This window comes from Cylas formicarius, unplaced genomic scaffold (assembly GCF_029955315.1).
Source record: "Cylas formicarius isolate icCylForm1 unplaced genomic scaffold, icCylForm1.1 PGA_scaffold_4__25_contigs__length_36172078, whole genome shotgun sequence".
Lineage (NCBI taxonomy): Eukaryota > Metazoa > Arthropoda > Insecta > Coleoptera > Brentidae > Cylas > Cylas formicarius.
In genome coordinates, this window is record NW_026844334.1 from 25,084,151 (window position 1) to 25,103,737 (window position 19,587).

General features: G+C 30.2%; 2 protein-coding genes across 4 annotated transcripts; one reads left to right on the forward strand and one right to left on the reverse strand.

The window, feature by feature from the left end:
• Positions 1-526: 526 nt before the first annotated feature.
• LOC132701153 (peritrophin-44-like) lies at positions 527-11,313 on the reverse strand. Of its 3 annotated transcripts, none has more exons than XM_060668864.1 (12): positions 11,111-11,313; positions 4,837-4,950; positions 4,668-4,772; positions 4,413-4,604; positions 4,295-4,360; positions 3,435-3,692; positions 3,056-3,375; positions 2,924-2,999; positions 1,674-1,801; positions 1,393-1,492; positions 960-1,131; positions 527-643 (listed from the first exon to the last, which is right to left on the reverse strand). In XM_060668864.1, exons 2-12 carry the CDS (start codon positions 4,847-4,849, stop codon positions 640-642), a joined length of 1,434 nt encoding a protein of 477 aa, XP_060524847.1. In that variant the 5' UTR covers positions 4,850-4,950; positions 11,111-11,313; the 3' UTR covers positions 527-639. The 3 variants fall into 3 exon arrangements, with proteins under 3 accessions (XP_060524847.1, XP_060524849.1, XP_060524846.1); XM_060668866.1 differs by having other exon boundaries at positions 11,258-11,285; XM_060668863.1 differs by lacking the exon at positions 11,111-11,313 and adding an exon at positions 10,183-10,458.
• On the forward strand, positions 10,885-19,386 carry LOC132701422 (uncharacterized). Its single transcript, XM_060669301.1, has 7 exons — positions 10,885-11,004; positions 11,797-11,907; positions 11,966-12,271; positions 15,545-15,649; positions 17,158-17,271; positions 17,331-17,675; positions 19,328-19,386. The coding sequence occupies exons 1-7, from the start codon at positions 10,986-10,988 to the stop codon at positions 19,384-19,386; spliced, it is 1,059 nt and encodes a 352-aa protein (XP_060525284.1). The 5' UTR covers positions 10,885-10,985.
• Positions 19,387-19,587: the final 201 nt, after the last annotated feature.

Below are 19,587 nucleotides of genomic sequence, written 5' to 3' on the forward strand. Positions count from 1 at the left end.
GACATACTATGAAATAACACATGCAGAGAAGAGTAAATTTAGCACTTCGATGGCCTTATAACTAATTTTATACTTACTCTCTAAGTTTAAAGTTCTATCTCTTCCAAGATTCTAATATGTTCTACACAGAATAATAGGTTTTGTTTGATGTTTCCTAAAGAAAAAATTTATTATATCCAATTGTTGCTCACATTAAGATGAAGATGGTCTCCAGTCTAAAATAATTAATAATGAGCATTAGTACTGGCAAATTTTGCCTATCGTTCTTGGCTAGTTCTATATAGGATGTTCCTAAGTATCGCATGAACGAACTTATTTCATGACATATATTTTACATTTGAAATAGCAAAATTATATATAATAGGGGAGGAGCCTAATTTAAAAAAAAAACTTCACTTTCACACCATTATCAATTTTTGGGACAACCTGTTTAATATGAAACACAACTGAGACTTGAAAAGCCCGTCCAATGAAACTATAATTTGCTAGTAGCATTTTAGGAAATATAAATAAAAAGACAATTATTCTGGATAATATATTTTTTAAAGGTAATACAAAGATTGTAATTCTTAATTTCATATTAATCTAAATTCTTACATTTAAGTCTATCATTTCAGTCTTTATCGCTGCATTCTCCATTTAACTAAAATAGAAAAAGGTTAATATTTTTAACTTTATTGTAACAATACAGAAACATTATGAAAAGGTTCCTGTTCTGATGGACTGTCAATATTTCCATAAAGCATTTATACTTATCGACGAGGTATGCAACCTATTTCACTTAACAGCGTTACATAAGAATTTTATGTTGTTTTTATTTAATCTAGCAGATTGATATCAAATTGTTTAAGTAAAAATTGAATGTATTGTGGTATACTGAATTAATGATATCGTAAAATATTTCAATTAACGAATTAGTAATTTTGAAATTGGCAAATAAGAACTCTGGTTTGACTTACCACCCAGCCAATTGAATTGGAACACATTTATTGAGTTTGGAATCATATGCAAGTCCCGCAGAACATTGTACTATTTCGGCGAGTCCACTTCGGCAAATGCAGGCTGAAGTGCAGTGAGAGTTTAAAGGAAAGATTGAGCCGGGAGTACAACTTCGAACTTTGTTCATAATTTCTAAAACATAACGGTGCGCTTCAATTTCTTGACCTTAAAAATTAATTTCAAAAATTTCTACAACGACAATTTGGAACAATATAATTTTCACATATTTTAATTTACTTGCAATTATTTACGAGTCACTAATCTATTCTGTAATTGTGGTAAATCTTTCCTCGAAATAAGGCAAAATTCTAAATATTTTATTCTAATTTATATATAATATTTGTTATTTTAAATTTTCAAATGACTTTTATTACGTGCTATTTATTTGATTACCTTGAGGAATTTCTGGCAATATCGAACTGGTTCCAATATTGACCATGATAGACCCTTGGTTACAGTTGACCCTTTCTGCATAATCGCATGTCCCACGATCCTGCGGAATATATTTTTTATCGTCATAAGGGTGTGTTTGCTTATAAAATTAATCATTATTCTTATAAATGGAATTATTTTCTATAGAAAAATCCAAAACTATAATTAAGTCTGACAACCTGCATACATTCGAAAAAATTGAAGCTCCCCAATAGTTAGAGTAACAGTAATTTTTCTCTTACGTTGTTAAAGTTAAATCCGGGCGGACATAGATAATTTGCTACAATTTTCCCAAGGGAGCAGACATAATATGACGCACAGTTTTGACTATCTCTATACGCACCATTTGTGATTGGACAGTTCTCATTTGCTGAAAGAGAAAATCTATTAGATAAGATTAATAAAATACTTAGTTTTTTCATGATTTTTTATCACGGGATGACACTTCAACTCAGAAACTGTAAAAAATATCTAAAATCTTCAACACAAATGTTGTTTGGATTTATTTAAAGTTTAAACTTTTTTATTATTGCATATAAAGGATGTATGTATTTTCGTGGACAAGGAGCAACGTACGTATGTATTGAGGAATTGTTGAATTTCACAAAAAGTTCCAGACATATTTCATATATAAAATCTTGTACCTAAGTAATTAACAACTTAAAAATTAAAAATCATTTTTTTAGATAGAAACTCTCAATTTTGTATTTTGTATTTGGGATTTAAATAAGAAGTTTTACTATTTCAAAAAAGTAGTACTATTAGCTATGCCACCTAACTTTGTAATTTTTATTATTATTAGTAATTTTGTTTATTGTTAATGTTACTTTGAAATATATTAATTCTTTAAATAGGCAACCAAAATTACTTTAATTTATATACTATATACCATAAAATTCTAAACATGGGCAGTGTCGATTTGAAAAAAATTGTTTTTAAAAAGTTTCAGTTCAAGTTTGGATAACTTTTCATTTCTTTACTTTTAAAATATCGCCACAGACCAATAAAGTACATCTCTTATAAGGAAATCGATCCTAAATATACAAAAAAGAAGTTGTAAATGTTATTTTTGACAAAATTTATTAGAAACGCTAAGGCTAAAATATAAGTTAAATGTATGATAAACATAGTTTAGAATTTTACTAGGAGATATCTTGGTGTATATATATTATATTATTTAAAATAATTAAATTGCTATTGTTGCGTTTAAGGTATTTTGATATTTTTAATAGGGTCTGATATAAGTTATCATTCCATAATAAATGGGCCTAACACACAAATATTTATAGCAAGAATTATGAAAAAAATACTAAATTTATTTATATATAAAATATATTCAAAATTATAATTTACTAACAAAAATCGGTATATAAACATAAACATAAAACATAAACCAAGAGAATTAAATGGTAACCAATGATATTGTTCATTAAACAAAAATGTTTTAGATTTTTATATCTGGCGAAGGCGTTAGGCATTGCTGTATACTCACCGATACCGATTTTTTTATTCACATTGGAATTTTGAGAGCAATCTACTCGACTGGCGTAGTCGCAAACACCCAATATCTACAATTACAAAAATATTATTCATCCTTACTAGGAATATAACAAGTCGCACTTACATCACTGAAATGAAAGCCTTCAGGACATTCGTATCTGGCTACTATTTTATGATAAGCACATATGTAATAGTTGCTGCAATTGGATTTACTTCTAAATGTTCCAAATTCGCTAGGACAATGCTGTTCTAATTTTGTTTTATCATGAGATTCACAATCTACATTATGGGCGAAATCGCAATATCCCTTGGTAGAGAACAACGTTCCCTCGGGACACTGTCCTTCGACGACATTTCCGTCCCAGCAATTGACATATCTGTTGCAGGATGTGCCTCGGAATAGACCCTTCGATTGCTTACATAGCTTTTGTAATTCTGAGTTTGCTGAAAAAATAACGTCGGTTGAATTCTTCAAATATGTATTGGAATTGCAGTGAACCTACAAACATTAATGGCGGTTTTGTTGTCTTTTATTTCTGTATTATTAGCAGACAAAGTCGCCTGACCAACCGAGTCGGCGTCGTATGAAATGCATTCTACATTTTGCGCAAAATCGCAATATCCCTTGCTTGAGAAAAGCGTGCCGTCTGGACACTGTCCTTCGATAACGTTGTCGTCCCAACAACTGACGTATTTGTCACAAGTCCTTCCTGGGAAAAGGCCTCTTGCGGTTCGACAAAATCGTTTTAGGTCGGAATTTGCTATAAGCAGAATAAAATGGGTCAAATTTTATATAGATAAACATGAAAAGTTAAGGTAGTAAGTGTTAATATGATATTTCAATATCGCTTATTTTCCTTTTCACACTTAAAAATGTACGACATCGTTTCACAGTGTTATAATTATTAATTTGATGATAAAAATGCAGTAAAATATAATAGATAAAATACAAATGGAAGAAAGCATAACTAGTAAATAGTTTACAATTGAAATTTTGACAATCACAGACATAATAACGCTTGACAATCCAAAACAAAAGTACTTTGTGTATGTATATTTTTTAATGTTCCTTCCCTCATGCTGAGCGGCAGCAAATTTAACATATATATATATATATATATATATATATATATATATATATATATATATATATATATATATATATATATATATATATATATATATATATATATATATATATATATATATATACGGGTGTACACGGCATAAAGTGCATATTGTTGCCTCTTAGTTTCCAGCATTCATAAGAATGTTGCAAAATATTCTTCAAAATTTTGTTTTGTGCTAACTAGGTATTTCTTGAAATTTTTGTTGACAATAAATTTGTCATAAAATTACTTACTCGAAGTTACAATAGGCGCTTGTGTCACGGTGGTGGGGGGTAAAACATTGCTTTGTTCAGGGGAGTCTTAAAAACAAAACTGGTTATTTTCAAAGGTACTGAAAAAATTGTAACTTACTTTCTATCGATTTCTTACCACAATCGGTATTCGACAGATAATCACAATAACCCTTAACTGGGTTAAATACCAAATCAGTCGGACAAGTTTGTTCGCTGGCGATTCCATCCCAGCAGTTAACAAACTTATTGCAGGAATAACTCGGAAATTGACCTCTAGGCTTGAGACATTTTTTGTTGAGGTATTGGCTTCCTAAAAAATGTTAAGTTTGATTACTTGACAGAAGAAGCATTGACAATGCTAAGTTAAACTTACCGTATAAAATTTCTGGAGGTTCTATGGTGAACACTGGCTCCTTGGAGCTAGAACTTGGGAAAGAAGGCTTGGTTGGTTCAGAATTGGGCTTCGAGGTTGATGTAGCTATAAAACAGAAACATATGCGCTTTCCCTTAAATATTATCTAATGTTAATAGATATCTGTTACCAATTGATGACATCTGCGAAACTGGTACTTGCACCCATACGGAACTCGGCCTTGTTGGGCCAGGCGTCTGTATTGATCCGGTGGAGTCATCATTTGAATTAACTGTGTAATTCCCTTGAAGAAAGAAGTGTTGTAACATAGTTGTTTTTTGTTGCATAAGTCTCAGAAAATTATTCTCCAAATATTTGGCACGTTTTAAATGGAAATGTTTTAAAGAGGAAAATTTGGATGTAATATCCAAAAGAGACCTAAAAACCAAAGATTTGGAATGGTTTTTATCAAAATAATGTTTTTCTTGGATATTATTGCATCCTATTGGATTCGTAAATATTATGAAAGGTGTATTATTTTGAAATATATGAAGCTTATAATCAGAAAATTGTTGTGCATAGAAAACATTTTTCAACTAATCATGATTTTTTTTATTTTACAAACAAAAATTTGAGAAAATCAAACTGCTATCAAAATAAATTGAAAATACTTCATATTTATGTTCATAAAATTATTGCTTATTTATTTGAGAAATCACTATTTACAATAGCGGCCAATAAAAACTTAGTATATAAATAAACGTATAAGATGACGACAGATACAAAGGCACATTAAAATAGAACAGATGAAAGTACGATGATATATTACACTGGGCCAGTCAACCAGTCTACAACAATTGAATCAAATTCATAAGTACTAAACAGTGCAAAATTTTCTGCAGAGAGTCATGGAAGCTATAGTTGGAGCAACTAAACTCAACATTAAACAGAGGAGAACAGCGAGTTCTTCTTGCGGTGTTAAGGAGAATCCGATGATCCTATAGACTCAGTATATATCCCAAATTCCATGTAAAACTAACAAGGAGAATCCGATAATCGTGTAGTCTCATTATATATCCTAAATTCCATGTAGAGGTCTATAATAAATAGAAACGTTATGGTCAGCAAAACTTTCTCAGAAAACTGATGGTAGATTACTGGTAGATGGAAGATTACAACTATTTCTAACAAACCCCAAGCTTCGAATTCCATCTATAAATCTCGTTTCTAAATACTAGCTAGCAGCTATGAAGTATTACATCTAACTCTTTAATCATTGATTGGGTCACATTACCTTGACTACTATGTGATCTAAGGAACGATATTAAAAGACACTTTTCTTTGCCCAATTTACTGTTAGCCATTTTCTTCGTTCACATAACACAGCCTAAATCAATCTGCATTAAAACGATATCAAAAGAAGGAAAATATATTTCAAAAAGCACTGCCAATATCGTTAATGAAAAAGGAAAAAAACAATGACCACAATGGGATAGTCGAAGAACACCTTCAATTCAATTATTTATTTAAAAAAATTAAACTCTAATATCCAAAGAATTCCTAGCCTCATAATTAAACAGATATCATGATTCATCTAAAAGGCCTCCAACTGACTATAATAATAGTCGACCTACCACTTTCAGCAACTATAATGATTCCATCAATTAATTTTTTAAGTAGCTTCGAGAAAACTGACTATATACAAATCCCTTTATAGATATACCAACATACTCCCGCGGATTAAGGAAACTTGATTTCCAAAATCACCAGAATCCAGGGAATGCAAAAATATGTGATGATATACATCCATATGGGCCATATATGACCCTTTGAGGACAGCATCGAGCTCATACGACTATTTAAATATTAAGTTTCTATTGCACGTGTTTATAAAACGTTAAAAGTTTTGGTGGTTAAGATTCTATGAAAAAAAAAATCTTTATACATAAATTGGAATCAAACTATAAGTTCTATAAAAGATTACTCGATTGGGATTTAAATATCTAAAAAAGTCACTATTTGGACTACTCATAACAATTAATTCATCCATTTTTTTTGTTTATCAATTAGTTTTAATTAACTAATTAATTACTTAATTAAAACAATTTTAATTAATTTTAATCGAAAATTTTAGTTTTTATTAGATTGATTTTAAAATGTTGGTATACTTCAGAACAATTTTTTTTTTTTAATGAAATAAGCTAAGTGACATCTATTTCGAGAAAATCACGATGGTGTCGCACTGTCAACTAAATCTTCCTGCTTTATAAGTTTTACAGCAGGTACATTTTACTCCCGGTATGACCATTTATTATCCCCGCATGCAAGGGAGATAAGAACGACAGTTGCACCAAGGAATGTTACTGAACTTTATGAATACCTATTCGGTTGTAAGAGCTTACTCATGTCAGCATTGTTTTTGTACTCTTAAATAATTTAAGAGGTTTTCATTGATCACAATTCTCGTTCGTGGGTTCCGTGTCGCTGGTCAGTGGCCCACGCGGCAATATAAAATCCCACTAAATGGTGAAATTTATAAAGATCTTCGTCAAACGAGCACTCCGAAAAAGGCATCCCTATTAAAAAATATTGCAACCACTAAAGATTTAATCTACGTATTTGCCTACACACTACAAGTTCGTTAGGTGAGATTGGTCAGTAACCCTTTGCGCTGACTCCGCTTCATTTCTTTACATTGATCGCATTAATTGATTTACGTAACTATTACAACTGCCAAGAAAAAAGGAAATTGCCGAATTTAGTGTAGCAGTAAGGGCAACGAGGTGCGGCGTTAATGAAGTTTTAAAAATAAATAATTAAATCGGCCAAGAGAAAATTTTTGGAAATTGTTTCATAGTGTCCGAAATATCCACCATGTTTAAAATGTAAAGTACTGTTTTAAAGCTGAGACAATTTCTAGTCTTTTTATTTTTTTGCTCGACCTCTGTGTCAGGATTTTCCGTTGGGTTGCTTTTACTGAATGCTATTTAAATTCTAAAGTGACCCTTTCTCTGATTTACAAATTCATAATTTGTATTGTTATCTAGCGGCATTCTCTTCTTTCCTAAACTAAGCTGCAGTTGCATTTTCATTACAAAAGAGCCAGAATATTGAATTTCAGATGCACCTATAGTTATAACAGGTTTAATTTTCAGCCATATTTAATTCATGAAATTTTATCATTTGACTCTAACTTGAAAACACCTATCCAGTAGTAGTTATCTCGGGAACTCATTCAAAATTTTCTAGGAATTCCTCTATACAAGACTAGTAGGCGAATTGAGTTTTTGCCTTTTGCTTGAAACCTTTTCCATTCAAATACTTCTGTATTTTATTGTATTTTAATCATGATATCTACCCATTTTTACAAAATTAACAGGTTCTACATAACAGGAAAATTCAAAGGCGGCTATAGTTAGTAAGAGTACTTTTCCAATTTTTCGATTCCAACAAAAATCAAAATTGCAATTTCTCAGTTTGTTTCCTTCAAGTTAGAGTATAATTTTTCAGTTTTTCAATAGAATATTGTTGCTCCTTAAATTGGAAATATATATATATATATATATATATATATATATATATATATATATATATATATATATATATATATATATATATATATATATATATATATATATATATATATATATATATATGTATACATATGTATGTATACATCTACTGGATACTATAAAAATTCCCTTAATATTTGTAATTTTAAAGAACTAGAGTGTACAGAATGAATTCTTGGACCATCTACATATTTCCACCAACTTTTCTAAATAACAACGTCCGAGCAAATGCAAATGGAAACAATTAAAAGTTCTGAACCCATTCATATATGACGCCACGTATATCATCTTCTTCACATAAAGTATGTGAAGATATTTCTTCCAGAGCGAGAGCATTGAAAACTAAAAAATCGAAATTGCTAGCTCATGTTCCACGTTTTGAAACACGTTCTTACAAATATTTATAGCCGGATGGTACGGAGCATACGTGTCTGGCAACAAGACTAGATGGTCGCATTTTACGCAATTTATGTTATTGCCGTCGAGAATTTGCCAAGTGGAACCCAACGTACATTCTTTCTTGCATACATATCTGTAAATTTATTGCGGGGATGGAATAACTTGTCGGATACAAAGGATCTACAAAATTAAAATTGTTCTAATATATCCACCTCAATATGAATTGTTTTAAATGAGGATTATCAGTACTTTGTACACACTGTCCTTGCAAAATTTAATAAAAATAATAGAAAAGTGAGTGAGGGACCCAAAACAGTAGAATAATTTTCCGCATTGATCTGGTAAACCAGCCTGAACCTTTCCGTTCGTAGACACTTGCAAAAGTCTGGGTTTGATTCTAGCTAGTCAAAAATATTGTGTACTGGTCTTTTCATAATTGAATCATTGTATTAAGTGTCCCGTTTGCTCTATACTCTTATCTCGAAATATATTTCATTTACGAAAAAAAGTTTTATAGAAAGTGGTTTTGTTTTTAAATGAAATTTTATATTAGGTATTTTCGGTACTGAATTTTCTATAACCAGGAACCAACTTTTAAAATGTAAATTGACTAACCTGCATTTTATTTTAACTATCTTTGACTCATAAAAGGTTAAGGTGAAGATATATATGTAGGTTATATGTAGAGAATAATATTAATAATTTCATAAAGACTTAATACAGAAAAAAATATATTGTATTAAATTTGATCAGAAAACATCATAAATATTTTAAAATGAAGTAGGAAATTAAGATAAAGTACTTCTGAAAAAAAAAATAATTTTAAGGATAGAATAAAAAAAGATTTTAATGTGAATTTTAGTAAATAATTAATATTTACCTTTAGCTTAAATAATAATATATATTACAAAAACTCGAATAAAATAGCGTAAGTTTTTGTATTAAAATCCAGTTTTATCGTACTCAGATTCAATTCTAGTTTTTTTTTTAGAAACTATCACTAAATTTTATTATTTATAATATTCCTCACCAATTTAATTGATTTATTTTTTTTTTCCAAAAACATATTATAAGCGGTGACAGGCGGGTGATAATACATTACTCAATCAGTTTCACAAACACTTTAGTCACGAGTTTGTTTGGCACAAGTAGAGCGCTGCGGAGCGATTGTTTAATAAACGAGTGTCTGAGGAAGCCATTAGGCATGAGATATTTGATTATTTGGTATTGCTTATTTTTAATCAATTTGATTCCCTAGTTTAGGTAGTTAAAAGGTAGAGATCTTAAGTAAATGTGTTCCCATAACCATAGGTCTTATTCTTATAGGGCTAGGCAACTATTCAGTTTAGGATTTTTAATAAATTATTTATGAGCAAGATTTCTTTTGAGATACAATAGTTTTCGGGATTTACTTGAAATTAATCAAGAGTTAACTTAATTAATGCGAAAAAAAGGGTATTAGCTGCTTGAAAAAATACCACTGGACAATATTCAATAAATGCAGCAATTTTCGGGCAATTAAATTTTACAAAAACGACAATTGGAAATCATCAAAAACAACTTACCCTTATTTAGAAACGGGTTATTTTCGAACACGGCACCACATAACCCGAAATGGAAAATTAGAAGGCAAATTGTGTAGATTTTTATAGCCATAGTCTCCACCGTTTTTGGTCCTTAGACCAGTTTACGCAATAATGTGGGTTTATTCAAAGTCATGGTCAATACGGACCTCTTATAGTAGCCCCACCACGTCAGATTCTGCAAAGGATTCGCACATTTTTTCAGTGAAGACTGTAAGGAATATTTTAGACAACGCTGTACACTGACTGGGTAGCGTGTTATTGGTTATTCAATTAAATCAAAAAGGGTTGGTGATATGTAATTTCTAAAATATACTGTGGTTCCCGAGATATAACTAAATCCATCTGCCTATCTAATAGCAAACAAATCCTCTCATTTCTCGTGGGATCTTTTTAAAGGTAAAATTGGTATTCAGTTCCAAACCTGCTGAAACTATTTTGGGATCTTTTTTCAGAAGCTAGTCAGAAGTTGATACCTTTAGTAGATCTTGCCTTGACCATTTTGGATTATTTACAAATGGTTGGTTGTGTTTTACAAAATTTAGGAAATATTTTTATATGCTCCATTAGATGTCTAATTTAGCGATGATAAAACATTTTTTACGAGACACTCACAATAATGTCTGATGCAAATGTTTGATTTATAAGCGCACGCGCATTAGGAAAAGCTGCTAGAATTTTCTGCAAAAACATCATTAGAATCAGTACGATATTCGGTATAATATTTTTGTCTGTGAGTCCGACTAGGTTCGTGCGAGTCGAAGTTAAAATAGAAACATTCTACAATGTTATTGTTGATGATGTGTAAGTACTTAAAATTGCTTCGCGCGCCTTGTGCTATTATTAGAAAATTAGAAAAATAGCCTGAGTTAAACGTATAAGATTAAGAAATTTAGATTAACAAGCGTACCTTGCAAGATGCAGCAACTTTGACTCCAAAGTTTAAACCGACCCAGTTTAAGAAATGAAGAACCTCGACAAACCACAAAAGAATTACAAACCAATAGAAATACCAATTTCAATGTCAATTTTTGCGTTCTATTCGAATTGTACTCACTAAGTTATAATTCAAAACGAAGTCGGTCAACTACGCTGATATGCAAATTGGCTCGACGGAACAGTGAGTACTTGCGTTTTTTAATGCTCGTTGAAACTAATTATTCGATTGTAGAACTCTTTATCTAAGTTTTGTAATAAATTAGCATTAATAGGTAATATTCTTAGCAGCACTCCCAAAAAAATTCATATAAAACATCACATAAGAGCTTTGCAGCAGCATTTTGCGATTTTTTAGGGTTTTTTATGTTTAAATAACCCAATATGAATATAAAAAAAAGATGTTCTTAAATGTTTCAGACATGGTTGCTCTGAAAAATAAACAGAAACATACGCTCTTAATTCTTTTTATTATTTCCTCATTAATTAATTTTCAATTTTCGAAAAAGTCATAAATTCGTTTTGACTGTTTCCATAACATACGAATTGGGGTAACATCGTACTTGTTTAAAATGATGAACTATAAATTGCAAACTGGAACCTACCGTAGACGATGGCTACAATACTTTTTTCAAAAGAATGTTTCTCTCGCTTTTGCAGATGCATTTCTATTCCACACTTTCTACTTAATGATAGACTCCAATCCAATTGATACAAGCGTCGACCCCAATTCATCTGATGATTCACAGAACGACCAGAGAAGGAAACAAGGTATCCTAGACTACACCAATAAATTTGTTGTGATTCATTATATATATTATACTTTTAGGGTTGTGGAATGGACCCGCTAACGCTATATTTTTCGACAACGATAATTTGTTCAACGACGAAGTGAGGCTAGAAAGTCCCACTACAAACAACGCCAATGCTCAAAGCATCTTCAATCGGAATGATCAATATATTGCCGAACTATCAGCAAACCCTAGTAGTACCACAGACATACGACAACCTGCTATTAGCTCGACCACTCCATGCAGTTGCGTCGCTACTGCTGAGTACAATCCGGTTTGTGGAAGCGACGACGTCACGTATTGGAACATTGGGAGATTCATGTGCGCTAAGCGATGCTCGAAAAGTAAGTATTGCAAAATGTTTGACATCACAACCAATGTTCAAATTCTATTTGCTTGATAACCACAAAAAAAATAATTGCAAGTTTTTTAAAATAATTGTCCAAAACAGTTTAAGCTGATACTTTAATTACGTAAAACATTAAAATAAAAAGAAAACAATATAAAATTTTAATCTAAATATCATCCCATATTAAAAAACAAACTCCAGTTCAGTATACGCCTTATATATAGATTTTATTACGTACTTTTTTTTTTAATTCTTAAGTGATTTATTTTCTTCTGTTGCAGATTTGGAAATGAGACTCCATAGGGCCTGCCCTTAAATCTAATTTGTATGATACTTTGTTCATAATTTGTAAATTATCGTAAAATCATTATATCTTTATAATCGTTACTTATTAAATCTTGCAGTTTGTTAGTAATTATTGGTTCGCAGGGTAATAATCAATCGTCAATCATCAATCGTCTCGTTCGAAATAGTGAAATATTGCTTCCAAAAACTCCTATTTTAAAATACCCACTGTAGCTATCTACAAAGTGGCAAACAATTCAAGGGTTTCGGGTAGTTTAGTCACCAATCAGTAGATTTCAAGAAATGGATGCTTATCAGTTCTGACAGTCATAGCACTCATTGGTCCGAAAATGTATCTGAACTGTTTTGCAACAATGTATACAAAAACTAACTGTCGTAAAACAAACTTGGAAAACTAATCATCGTCGAAAAAATATGATTTATAAACTTAATCTAACAACCGTGTACTAAAAACTTGTTCCGCCCTTGTAAAATCAAACTCGTGACATAAGTGGCGTTTGTTATACTTTTTATATATAATACTATTAACAAACCAAGGCTAGCAACGATAGAATAGCATAGTTACACCCACACACGGGTCGAAAAATTATGGGACCTTACTTTTTTTTCTTATATTATGCACCCATATTTGGAAGTGGCTGAACGAAGAATTTACAAGTTGTGTGAAATTCTTTGCAGTATAAATAATCCAAGTTCAATAATACCCAAATGTAAAAATGTCATATTTTTTCTATAACGCTGCTACCGTTAAAGTTTATTATTTAAAAAAAGGTAAATGATAAATAATTATACAATATGACAAGAATTCCGTTTACCACATTTGTTGCAAAATATACTATAAACTATTGGCTAAATTGTTCTAGATGAAGAAGGCTTTTTTTTTAATTTTGGCATTAAATTTCTTTCAATATTATTAAATGTAACAGAGAGCTTAATTTTGACGTTATATGTTTAATTATCAAAGATGGTAAACAATATCTTCTTTTACAGGATTTTGAACATAATTGTCATATTATTAATTTCTTATTAAAAGTTAGAAACAACGTAATTAGTTAGTTAAGACCAACAATAATATTTTTAAAATTGAATTTATTGAAGTTACTCAGCCTCTTTAAACCACCATTAACCTAATCACAGGATATCCTCAAATTTAATAATCATCGTTATTCCAAAAATGAAAAATAAACATATTTATTAAATTAGTTTTTTTACGACAATTTCTTAAGAAAAAATGGATATTAATAATATATAAATTAATAATAATACAATATAAATAATATTCCTTTTTTCTGCTTTGTTATAACAAGTGATTCACTCGTATTAGAACAAACGAACCATAGCATTGAACCATCCAAGTTAAGTTATTTAAAATAATTGTTTCACTTAAAAAACAGATCATTTTCAAGACTGCCAATACAAAAAATTCTGTCCTCGAAATTATCATGATAAAATTATATTGGGAATCACCGATTGAAGTAAAAAAATTTTCTTTTTTTTATTGATCAATCAATATGTAATCAACGATTATACATAGAGTTTTCTTTTGCGGTATATATTGTAACTTCCACATTAAACATTAATGATAGTTGTTAGTCAACAGATTCCCTAAAATATGTTCGATATTAATTGCTAACTACACAATTATATTATTTAGGATTTTAGCTTCACCATTACTTTCCAATGCTTATCGAGTTACTGAAAAGAAATTCAGACTCGGTGAGATTGTATTGTAAGCTATCTTGCTAATGCCAAGAAATCCACAACGAAATAGCCCATAACAAGTAGGACCAAATAAATTCTGAATTTAGTTAGACAACTCATAATCAGTAACAATTGAAAGGACGCTGATCATACACTCGCAAGGGGCGCTAAAGATTATCATTTTCGCTTATTTTTATCTTTAAGTCAAAGTCGCATTATCCTTTGTTTATGACTTGTTCCTCATGCGAATTAATGAATAGGTGGTAAAACCAACCATAATCCCCACGCGCTGCTTCTTTGTCGCCAATTCGATAGAATTTGGATCGTCCCAAATTAAAAACCGCGGTGTACAAATTCTCAATTCATTAAGCCATTAAGGAAAACATGTTTGACGCCTTGGGCGGTACGAAGAGTCATCGCGTTCAGTACGACCGGGTTCGTGAGCCGAAGCTAAACAAAGAAACGTTTGGATATGTTATTGTTTATTTTGTGTAAGTTTCTCAAGTTGCATATTGGTGTATATCGTTCGTCTAGTTCGATTAAGCTGAGTCGATTATTAATTGAAGAGCAATTAAATTTCCATGACCACTTATAATTCGTTTGTGGCTGAACTAGGCTTTATGCATCAAGTGTGCTACTTTTCTTTGGTACAATGTAATGAAGGGTCAAGGAAGAAACCAGGCAAGTCAGTTTTTTCAATTTGGGAGAAAAAATAACTGCAGTACTTTAGTACTGTATATATATATGTATATGTATATATATATATATATATATATATATATATATATATATATATATATATATATATATATATATATATATATATATATATATATATATATACATACATGTTTGTATATATATATATATATATATATATATATATATATATATATATATATATATATATATATATATATATATATATATATATATATATATACAAACAAACTGTTAATTATTGGGATCACCCCAACTTCGATGGATCGCCGTAAAGGGAGCAATAAAAGATGATGAAGCTCAAAGCAATGTGGCAATTTATTGTAATATCTAGCTTTCGCCCATGGATACAGGCTTCATCAGGATACTAAAACACTCGTATTCATAGTCGAACGCCAGCGAATCGCCGAAAACAACCGCTCGCTGGTAATGTTATTGTTATATTGTTTATTTTGTGTAAGTTTCTCAAGTTGCATATTGGTGTATATCGTTCGTCTAGTTCGATTAAGCTGAGTCGATTATTAATTGAAGAGCAATTAAATTTCCATGACCACTTATAATTCGTTTGTGGCTGAACTAGGCTTTATGCATCAAGTGTGCTACTTTTCTTTGGTACAATGTAATGAAGGGTCAAGGAAGAAACCAGGCAAGTCAGTTTTTTCAATTTGGGAGAAAAAATAACTGCAGTACTTTAGTACTGTATATATATATGTATATGTATATATATATATATATATATATATATATATATATATATATATATATATATATATATATATATATATATATATATATATATATATATATATATATATATATATATATATATATACAAACTGTTAATTATTGGGATCACCCCAACTTCGATGGATCGCCGTAAAGGGAGCAATAAAAGATGATGAAGCTCAAAGCAATGTGGCAATCAGTCATATAGAGAACAAAAAAAAAATATAATCCTCCATCCGACTGGAATCCAGTCGGATGCAGGATATTGCAAATGCTTGCTAATTTTATAATTACGGAGTGGAAAAATAAAAATAAATAACAAATTAAATTTGTTTTCATTTTTTCTATTCCCTACTCTAAAATATTCGATCACTTTAAGACATTAGCTTCGAATGTTTCCGGTGGATTTTTGCCACAGATGGTATTTTCATGTTTGAGGGGGGTATCACACATTGCTCAGTGAATGTATTCATGTTGTTTTGCAAAAATTTGCCCAAAAACTAATGGTCGTCGAAAAAGTATAGTATGCAACCTATTGATAACTTCTTCACTACACTCCGCTCGTGCCAAATAAAAATCGCAACGAGAATGCTGTTTGTATTAACAATCTTGTTGCCTAATATACTATTAGAGAAATATAATCTAAAATAATTATTTTAGTTGATATAAGCCTGAATTTTACACCCACCAAATGTTTTAAAGATAAGATATATTATTTAAAGCTATTCCCCAACCACATTAAATTTGATTCAAGCATATGCAAATAATTTCCATTATTTTTGGGTAATCAAAGTTTAAAAATGACACTTAAGTTCTCCTTTTAAGTAACTTATGTGATGCAATGATATAAATATAATACAGACTACACTGCTTTTGCAATTTAACTAAGTCTCTAAACCATTCATATTTATGCTTAAAGATAGTCATGGATGTCAATAATTAGTCCCGTCGAAATTTGCAACAACATTGCAAAAACTATGAAAAAATATAAATATAAAAATATTTTTATGAAAGAAGGGCACTGCCGTAACTTGCAGTTCCTGCGGACACAAAATATACAGATAAGAAAAATGATAATGAAAGAGATGTTTCAATTAATATAAAAATTGGCATTTAGTGTCCCTAACTGCTTATGCCATACATTAAATAGGCAAAACCATTTAAAATAACTATCTGTTTAATTAACATTTATCGAATACAACAAACTCGCAAAATTACTAACAGCAAACACGCAAATTTGATGTCCAAATTCGAAATGTCAAAAATACCACAAGTATGTATAAAATTACTTTGTTTGTGAATAAAGTCACTAACATCTTCATTAAAACTAATTTCATCCCTTCTTTATATTTATAATGCATGTATAAATTTATTACTCTGAAAAACATTGATTTGCACAAGATGAAACCTTTTTCGCTGTCCTTGCAGATGTTTCTTTATTCCATGCTGGCCATCTATTCATAGCATCGAATCCACTTGACAAAAGCGTCGAACTTAAAATACCTGATGATGGCCACAAAAACCAAAGAGGAAAGCGGCAAGGTATGCTGAGATACAGTAATAAATTTGTCTTTTTTATTTATTTATTTTGGCTCTTTTAGCATTCTGGGATGCACCCAACAACGGAATATTTTTTGATAACGATAACTTATTTAACGACCAAGTGAGGCCGAACCGTCCCGTTTTAAACAACGCAAATACTCGAAGTATCTTCAATCCCAATATTCCAAATCCTTCAAATTGGAATGTCGACCCATTTCAAAATAGAGAAGTACCACCAAATCCGAGTGGTACCACCGACATACCTCAACCTGGTATGGGCACGACGAGATCTCCATGCGAAGACCAATGTATTACGACTAATGAATACAATCCAGTCTGCGCGGACAATGACGTCACTTATTTTAACATGGGGAGGTTCAGGTGCGCTTTACGATGTAGAAGGAGTAAGTATTACATATATAATTGATTAAATAGCCAACATGTCTGGTCTTAGCTCCCAAGTTCTAAAACAAATTAAGAACAGACGAAGAATTTAAAACGAGTCGATTCTGTTTTTAAAATATGTTCTGAAAATGGAGTAAATTGCCAATAGAACTTTAAACATTGCGGATATACATTGTTTTTAAAAACCTTCATTAGTGGGAACTACTTTCTTAACTCTATCTACCTTTGTAACCTAAGTTAAAAAAAAAAAGAAACTAACTGTTATTTCCTAGCTAGCAATTTTTTGACAATTTTTTTTTAAAAAATTAAAATTATTTTTTAAAATAATGTATCCTAAAAGTCTTTAAAAATAGTTGCAAAAGATTCATTTTTTTTATTTTAGATATTTAGAGCATTTTGGGAACGTCTTGATGAGGGTTTTGATACCCAATAATTTTAATGCTGTAACATAATTTATGACTTACCTGCTTTGAATAAATTTACTTTTTAACCAACTTTTGGTTTTTTTAAATAGTTAATTTGGATTTTTTTTTATTCTAACAGTTTAGGGTTCAGTATCTCTTTCGGTGGCAGCTACGATACCAGTGTGTTATCTTTAGACAGTTCAGCATTTTTTATTTTCTGTAACACTTTGTAGATGTCTTGCTTTCTTGAACTGAGTTTGAACATAAGCCAAAGATGTCAAAAAACCAATTTTGAAGCAGTCTACAAAAACAAAAATCATATTGTCATTCTTGTGGGAGAAATATTAATTTTGATTAAGCAATACTAAAACAATATTCAGAAATAACAACGATCGAAAACTACCGAAAGTAATAACGGCTTATGATAGGCTTTTAGTTATTGACATTCTAAAATAGAAAAAAAATTTTTAATTTGAAATACACACCATTTGAGTTTTACGAAATAGTATTATTCGACTTCTTTCTCATTGAATTTCTTTTCAAAGGTTCGCAACAAATTGACATTTTGTTTTCAAAACAACCATCGATATCTCTCAAAAAATATTTATCTGTTCCCATGTAATTTAATAAACTCACCAAAAAATTAAATTTTGTTGCATTGAATTCTTGACAAAATTAAAAATTAAAATTAGGTGGATAATTTATTTCGTGTGCTTAATTAAAGCCAATGGCAATGTCCGTTCAGTTTTGAGTTGATTATTAATTAATTAAATAGTTTTACTGCAATAATTTAAATCCATATGTATTTACTGTTGCAGATTTAAGAATCAAATTCAACAGGGCCTGTCCACGGTTTTAAATATGATATGGTTATTTATGTATTTTCCCAATGAATTATATTACTGCCTTGTCATATATTGTAAAATGTAACTAGGTTACAACAAATACATATATATGTAATATATGTAAGTGCCTTCTAAACATATTTACTTAGCTTTATTTGTTATATTGTTATATTTATATTCTATTATCGATTTTTTTTCTCTTAATATATCCCAAACAATACTATAAGATAATGAAAAACAGGTGCATACAGATTGTAAAATTGTGAGTTTTAAATAAACAGACTTTCTTTTGACAAAACTTCTTTTTCTTAATTTCTGTAAATTTAACAAAATGATAAGTGATAAGATTCTGGAACATCTTGTTTATTATGTTTATTTATTGTTTATTCTTATTGTTTTTAGCAAAAATTCACAATACCAGCTGGGTTGTTATACAATGGCGGATGCATGTTAGCCTCTAAATTTCTCAGAAGTTAAAGTAATTATAAACCATAGACTATACATATCTTTACAAAATTATAGAAACCAAAATTATTGGTAGATGCAATGTGAACAATGACCGATAAAAATTGTAGCAGCTTGAAACGCCAAATTGAATTTCAAAAAGAGTTTTTTTCGATTTCACAAATCACTTTACCTACTCAATGTATACACGAAATCTG